This window comes from Notechis scutatus, chromosome 4, assembly GCF_049901735.1.
Source record: "Notechis scutatus isolate UNSWTSFEM ecotype Mainland chromosome 4, rNotScu1.2, whole genome shotgun sequence".
Taxonomy (NCBI): domain Eukaryota; kingdom Metazoa; phylum Chordata; class Lepidosauria; order Squamata; family Elapidae; genus Notechis; species Notechis scutatus.
Genome location: NC_142012.1, coordinates 47,984,500 through 47,992,638, shown reverse-complemented (window position 1 = coordinate 47,992,638; position 8,139 = coordinate 47,984,500). Strand labels below are relative to the sequence as shown.

General features: G+C 38.7%; 1 protein-coding gene across 4 annotated transcripts in view; it reads left to right on the top strand.

Moving 5' to 3' along the window:
- Positions 1 to 2,496: 2,496 nt before the first annotated feature.
- GALNTL6 (polypeptide N-acetylgalactosaminyltransferase like 6) overlaps positions 2,497 to 8,139 on the top strand; it is a 503,056-nt gene continuing 497,413 nt past the window's right edge. For 2 of the 4 annotated variants that reach the window (XM_087963331.1, XM_087963329.1), the window contains exons 1-2: positions 3,282 to 3,378; positions 4,231 to 4,541. In XM_087963331.1, the coding sequence (XP_087819457.1) occupies positions 4,404 to 4,541 (138 nt within the window). In that variant the 5' untranslated portion in view covers positions 3,282 to 3,378; positions 4,231 to 4,403. The other 2 variants (XM_026678886.2, XM_087963330.1) reach the window with 2 other exon arrangements.

Genomic DNA, 8,139 nt, shown 5'->3' with positions numbered 1-8,139 from the left:
ACTTTTAGAGTACTGAGAAAGACAGCTGTAAAACAAGTATTACACTGAACTAAGCCGATCATTTTGAAATAAAATAAAATCACAATCTCAAGCGCACTTACCCTAAATGTATTATTGGTATTCTTGGTTTATAGTTATACAATTTGCACGCTATCTTTCTCTTTTTTACTCATCCTCTGCTTCCTTCACAAGCAGCCAGCAGCTCCTCCCACAACCTGTGGGAATTTGAAATGCAATCTTTATTGTAGTTACTAAAATCTATCTGTTGCTGCATTTTTAACTCATAGGACACCATGCATGATAAGGTTTGTCTTTCTTGGGATCATGTGGGACCACAAAACTTTCATTAATTACACAGAACTAACAATGCAATTGTTATTCATGTCAATTTTCAATTATTATATCAGAATTTCCATATATACTCTTGGGAATATGGAAGTAATTAATAATTGCCTCCTTCTCAGAAGTTCTTAGAAGTTCCAACCTATCTTTTATTTCTTGATAGGCTCCCAACCAAATACTAACAGGTGTGAGCTTTCTGTGGTAACCAAGGTGAGCTAGGCAGTGCTACCTGATGACATCACACCTGGAAAATTTACTAGTACTAAGAAATCAAAAAACTCATGCAGGTTTTTAGTGAGAATAACATAAACATTTGTTGAATGGGATAACATTTCTAGAAACATAATATCATTCCTGATATAACAATGAACATTTAGGACTAGGCATGACAGGATAGCAGCTGCCACAAAGAAGAGGGGACTGCTACAAAGAAGAGTGTGGTCAACCGATTCTTTCAAACACCTGGAGACAGGACAAGAAGCAATGGATAGAAATTAATCAAAGAGAGAGCCAATCAAGAAATAAGGAGAAATTTCCTGACCGAACAATTAACCAGTAAAGTAGCTTTGCTTCAAGAAGTTGTGGGTGCTCCATCATTGGAGTTTTTCAAGAAGAGATTGGATAGTTATTTGTCTGAACTAGTATAGGACAGGGCTGTCACGCTCTTGGCTTGCTGGCTGGATGCATCACGCACTGGCCACTCCTGGTTTAGCAAAGGGAGGGGGAAGTCCCGATACATCACGTGATACCACCGTGATGTTTGACACCCCTAGTATCCTACTTGAGCAGGGGGGGGTTGGACTGGAAGACCCTTCCAACCAGTGGTGGGTTTCAAAGTGGTTTACCACTTATTTGGTGGGCGTGACTTGGTGGGCATGCTTTGCGCACACGCACACACTTCGCGCATGCACAGAGGCTTTCCTACTCACCTACTGCACTCCTGCACTCTCCCTGTGTCTTCAACAACTGACACGTGGCAACCTGCTCTGCCACACAAAGCAGCTGCACGTCAAAAGCAGGAAATAAAGGTCAGTATTGGAACCCAGGCAGGTGGGTGGGCCCAACAGCAGCTCACCTGAGAGAACCAGTTTGGCCTTTGCTGATCTTCGGAGCTACTGACTCACCAGAACCAGGCCAAACAGTAACATCCCATCTCTGCTTCCAACTCTGTAATTTTATTATCTTCAGATCCCACATCTCAATATTAACCTTGACTATTATGCCATAACTCATGCATTGTTCATTTAATTTCTAAAACAGTTGGTATAATTTCTTCCACATCTTCCAGTCTGGGAATGCTGTGTTCTGTTCTACTGTGATAACGCGCAATAGCCTACAATGAAAGCTCCATGATGTTACAGCATTATAGAGATGATTATGACATACAATATAGCAACGCCATTTTAACTGGATATTCATATTCATATGAGTGATGTCTTCCTTACTAGATAATATTGGATATTGTCATGTCACACATAGTCACAGAAAAGTGTGGAGGACCACACAGGGGTGAATTTACTTTGATTCTTTAAATATTTATATTTCTGAAAATTATAATGCAAACTACAGATTCAGCAATAATTAGAACAAATGTGCTAGGAAGATCAGCAGAGTTTTCCTTTCACTGCTTGGGTGCAAGAGTGAAAGTGATTTCAAAACCTACTGTACAGTTTATCAGCCCCAATGATTGGTTTCATTTGGTCTGTTTTTTTGCTCTACAAAGGTCTTGTGCCAAACACTATTGAAGCTGGAACTGTTATGGACATTCGTAAGCCCTACAAGCAGCAACTAATGATTTTTAAAAAACAAACAAAAAAAACCCATTTCTCGGAAAGAGCTGCAAACTGCCATCTGGTGTCTGAGGTGGCACAATCCACCCACATTACTGCTGAGTAGTACCTTGCAAGGTAGAACTAGCGCCTGCCTTAACCGCATGTGTAAGACACTTCGCTTTTAGCTATTTTGTCATTCTTTTTCACCGACAAACTTTCCTATTATTCTGGCGCTAAGCAGCGCTAGGAGGCTGCCTCGCCGCCTCCTTTTAATGCCTTTCCCCCCTCGTTAGTTTCTGCTTCTCGGCTCCCACTGGCAATATGGAGAAAGGACGTCCGACAACCTGACTCATTGAGGCCCCGCAAGCGCCTCTCAACACCTGGCTCTTGGAGTCCTTAGGCACCTGCAGGCACTCCATGGCTGCGGGAACAGCTTAGGGCGTTGCCGCCGCTTGCAAATTCCGTGCTGGATTTCCACCGGGGTTACTGGGACTGTGAGCGGCCCCGAAGGACAAGCGACCGAGTAGCCGAACCTCTCTTTTCCTTCGCTTTTTCCAAAGCTCCCCCCGCCTACTTCTAGAACGGTTTGTCGAAGACGCCAGCTTGCTGCTGCTGCGTTGCTGTTGATCAACTGATCATGAAGGAATCGGGAGAGGAAGGAAAACCTAGGAGCAAATCGCATCTTCCCGTTCGCTCCTGCTCTGGAATCTGGAGCTCCGGACTAGGGGATCAGGTGAGGCGGCTAGGGACGCAGATTCTCCAGAAAATCGCTGCGCGACGAGAAAAAGGGGACTGGGACACGGCGACCCTCCCATCTTCAACCTTCCTCTCCCGGCCCGATTTCTAATTAGACGTCCCTTGTGCACGTGTTAGCCAATCGCCAGTTTTCAAAAGGCAGCATCCCCACAGCGACTTCTAATAACATCTTCTAGACTCACCCAGCCCTCTTTGAAGCGATGTAGAGCTACATACAACGTTGCTGATTTATCTCTGCAAGGAGAGCCGGGTGACTCTAGAAGACGACCCCACTGCACTAAATGAGGCTGGCAGTAAGCAGATCAAGGGAGGGAAAGGAGCGGCGGGCGGGAGGATGGCAGTGTGTGGGGGAGAGGAGGGGAGAGGATCGCACGTGACGATGCTTACGCGAGCGTGTTTTACCTGCCCACTTTTTAATATCTTTGGTTCTGTTGGAAGTGGGGAAGGGATCTTGAGGCTGGTGTGTGGTGAACCTCTCGCCTCTCGGATTGTTTGTTTCTGAAGAATGGTAATGTGGTGGCGATAGACGTAGTGTGAATTTTATGTTGTTATTTGAATGTTCTTGTCTCCCTCCCTCCCCCACACCTGAAGCGGCAGCTGTCTGTAAAAGTAGACCTGCCAAGCCATAAACGAGTAGACTACTATAAATGTCAGAGCAAGACTGACTGATGCTCTCTCTCTCTCTCTCTCTCTCTCTCTGTGTGTGTGTGTGTGTGTGTGAAAATTACATGTCTTGCCAAATTTAGCCCTTCAGAGCTTTTTCCTCTTGCTAAAGAGATTGTCGATGTGCTGGGGAAGCAGTAGGGTGAACCAGAGGGATAAAGCTGTATGTATGCATGGGAGTGAGAGAGTTTGAAGACCTTTTTCAAAACGGAGGCTACAAGGTCCTGGTAAGGCTGTACCATGAGACCTGAGATCTATTTCCATAAAGGGAAGAAGCTTGGACTCTCTGGTCCAAGTGCCCCTTCTCACTTTTGGGTGAAGGAAGGAGCAGGATATCATTGATCTGACATAGGAAACGTTGCCGTTGCCAGGTACTCCTTGTTTATTCCCACAACCCCCAAATTCTGCTGCTGTTCTCTGACAAATTAGTCTCATTGCCCTCAACTCTTTCCCCAATTGCCCTTTGAAACTTCTGGTCACCAACCAGCAGCAGACTGGATTGTTGTACTCCCTAGCAATCATTTGGCTGGTGTGTTCAGCCTATCCTTTTCCTCCTATGGTTTGTGTGAATGGGGAGGGGAAATGGAACTGAGCCATGGATTTTTGGATCTTCCTTGAATGATGGAGTGGGCTGAAGCTAGGTGATGGTTCCAGAGATTAGCCGATGTAATTCTGTTTTTTTGCCTTGGATCCGTAGGTTACCAGTTGCTGCCCCCATGAAATGGAGATTGAATTAATAGTGGAATTGAAGTTTCAGTTCAGGATTTTGAGGTGAATTTGTGTGAAGAAGAAGGTGAAGAAAACACTCAATTACAAAAGAGAAGAGAATATCCATTTGTCTTGCTTATTCTTCATTCCCTATTTTTTGCCATGAAGAGAAAACAGAAAAGATTTCTGCAAATGACACTGCTATTCCTGGTGACTCTAATATTCTTGCCAAATATTGGACTCTGGTCTCTGTATAGAGAAAAACATTTTATGAAATCCACAGTTCTGGGAGAGCAGCAGGTAAGTGAAACAAATGTGATCAAAAGTGGCCGGCAGCAAAGCAAATTGTTTGTGTGTTAAGTAGGGAATGAAAGCATGTGTTTAACTGCTATAAAAAGCTGGGATGGCTCTTAGCAATGATGCATCCTTTAAATTTGAATCTTTTGTTGTGGGAATACTGAATTCACTCTAGGGAGCCTGTGAGGCAGAGGATTTTAAATTAGCTTCACTATTGATTAAAACAAACTAGAATAATGATGGGATGAGATAGAAAACAAGATTGTAGAACTCCTGCCTAAGTATAATATGAATCATGAGCATCAGACCTATTAATTCTGTTTCTCATAAGCCATAACATATTGTTTCAGGTGGAACTCAAAGTTTATAAAGTGAATGTATATATATTTGACTGTATTTTTCGCCTAGAAATCTGCTGAAGCATGTAGAATGCAGCTTAAAGCTGATACTACAATATAAATATAATTATATAATGTAATTATACATTGATCAATAATCATAGTTTTTAGAAGTGGTCTTATGATCCTTACTAGTTTTGTTATTGAATAAAACATATTAGGATGATTTTCTGTCTTCCTGAATTGTTCCAAAGAAATAAGTCAACCTGGAAGTTGATTGTCCATTTCATTGCAAAAATCCCCTGCCTGGAAAACTTCAGTTGGATTTGATTTTAAATGCACTACAGCCTAATCTTTTTATTCAGAATATTTCTTTGTTTTTTCCTGCTAGAAATGGATTTCGTCTCTTTGATAATCAATTGCTTTATTAACACTTCCAGTTATAAGGTCTTTTGTCACACACTATTGTTGCTGTGATGTTATACTACACAGAAAAATATGTTTGTAGGCGTGCATATAGAAACACACACACATTGTTTATGGGCCATTCTATCTTCTTGATGTTATAATGTTCTCCAAGTACATCTCGTTTATGATTCTCTTTGTTATCTGAGATTAATTGTTGCCATATTTTTCAGTTTATGAAGCATACCTTTGACATTTAAACCAAAATGAGATTTGCATTAAAGTAAGTGCCTTTGATAGAGTTCTTTTATGCAAGTTTAAATTGCTTCTAATAAGTAAAAAGGTGTAATTATAAGACCAGAACAATGTTAACTGCAGAATGTTCTCTTTAGATTTTAAACAACTTTAAGCACAGAGATAATAAAATATTATTTTTTATATCAAAACAAGACACTATCACCATATAAATCGTTATATTGTTTAATTTCAAGGGCTATCATTAAAATATAGTATTTTTCCACATATTACATGATCATAGATTATTTTGGTCAATAAGAGTTACATTTCTGCATGTGGTTGATAGCATGCTGCCAACATTGACTAAATATATATATCTACTGGTAATTAGTTCAATTTTAAAGTGCTCTGAGACTTGGTACTATGTAAAAAGATTTACTTTTATAAGCAATCAGTTTTTATGAGGTGTTTTTTAAGATTACATTCAAGACTTAAAAGTATTTTACAGCAAATATATTTATAGGATGTTTACTTGAAAATAACTCTCGCTGAGTAGTGCTAATTGCCTAGTAACTATGATAAAATGTGTGTGTGGTTCATTGCATGAGAATATAAAGAATATAAATATAGTAATATAGTAATACAGTAAATAACATTTAAACTAATTTTTAAATCATGATCTTTCTATTTGTTGTCCTTCAGGTGTGCTGGCTTATACTCCAGTCTCCATTGCCCATTAGAGAAAGCTGGGTAGGATTTAGGAATATTAGCTTAAGAGAATCTAAGAGTATGAACTACAATTCTGAATGGCTTCTAAATATCATATATTTTTAATTTCTAATCAACTGTCAGCCCAATCCTATGCAGTACGTTCTGCTGCAGCTTATACGAAATATGTCTAGAATTGCATTGGAAAGTATAACACTAACCAGAAGAAATATTTATACCAGAACTCTAACCAAGTCTAATCATAACAGATTAGGGATAAGGGGCCAATAAACACAGCATTTTTTAAAAAATGGGTCATGAAGGAAAATGAGGGAGTTTGTATTGGGGACGGGCTAGATGCCATCATTTCAGTTGACTGGACTTGTCGCCTGGCCCAGTATAGAATTTCCTGCCTGAGCAGGGGGTGGACTAGAAGACCTTTCCAACTCTGTTAGTCTGTCCTGTTAATGTCTTGAAGTTTCTATGAATAAATTAAAGCAATATATGTTGAGAAATTGCAGCAATATATATGGAGAAATCAGGGCTAATGAGAAATCAGGGCTAATGAGATTCCTAGAACATGTATTATCTAAATAACTTCATGGTTTATTGATTTGATATTACAGCAAGAGAAAAATAGTAAAATAAGAATGTAAAATGGCACAAAGTATGTGTTCAGAGAATTCTGCTTCAGTTGTGCAGATAGATATTTATTGTAGCAAGCGGGAATCAAATAAGATATAGCAATGCTCATTTTTATCTGTAAAGTATATATTTTCCATGACAAATTACTAGTTTCATGTGACCTACTTTGTAGGAGTGCAAGTAATGGAATTTGGATTCTAAGACTCTAGATATTTACATAACATAATTTATTTATGTTTTAATTTCAGGAAAAATGTATATCAGATTACGGTGCCAACATTTCCTGAACTGTTATCATTTTAGTTGAATGGGATGATATCTGATTTAAACATTAAAATGCACTTAAATAGGTTTAATTTGCATCTCAGCTCTATAAAGTTTTTTTCCCTACATTACAGAATAGAGCTTTGTAATTTTAGTTAAGAGCATGCTATAAGATACTGAATCAAGCACATTGTAGGTTTCTACTGAAATATGTAATCCTACAACCATTTACCTGTTTACTTAATCAGATTTAAATCAGAAGTAAGTCTGATTAAAATCAGTATATTTCAATATACTGATTTGAGAAAATGTGTACATGATTGCAGTATAAAACAGCATGTGAAAAGGATTGGTAATATGTTAGCTGTTGGCTAAATTATATATGATTTATAATTAACAAACTTGGAATCAAATAGATTTAGTGGGCATATCAACATTGACACAACTGCTCTAGAGATAAAACCTATATATACTGTATTATAACTAACATTAATATTTAGAAATTCTAACTTCTGTAGATTTCTGACATGTTGACTAAAATTTTAAGAATATTTTTCATTTTGGTATGCCTTCCAACTTTTACACAGAACAAAATATACACATGAATGCTGCAAAACTCTACTTGGTTACTTAAAAATAAGACACATTGAACATTGTAGATCTTCTGAACAGGCGTATGCAACAAAGAAGATTTAGGCTGAAGTGTGAACAGATAACTTCTGCAGTGCTCTCTTTTGAATAGGTCTATAATTGTGTACTGTCAATATTTTTATTTATCGATTACATATTGGAATTATTTGCTGGATGAAATGCATGTGTGAACTGATACCAGACTATGTTAGCCTGATAATGTTAAAATCACAGAGAGATTGATTCTTAAATTAATCAGAAACAGCAAAGTGGCTGGGGGAGAGTGGAGGGGTGAATCAGACAATTAACATGTGGAAGGGTTATTCAAGGACGGTAATGGGATTGGCTGGTAGTTGAACAAATTCTTTTTATTT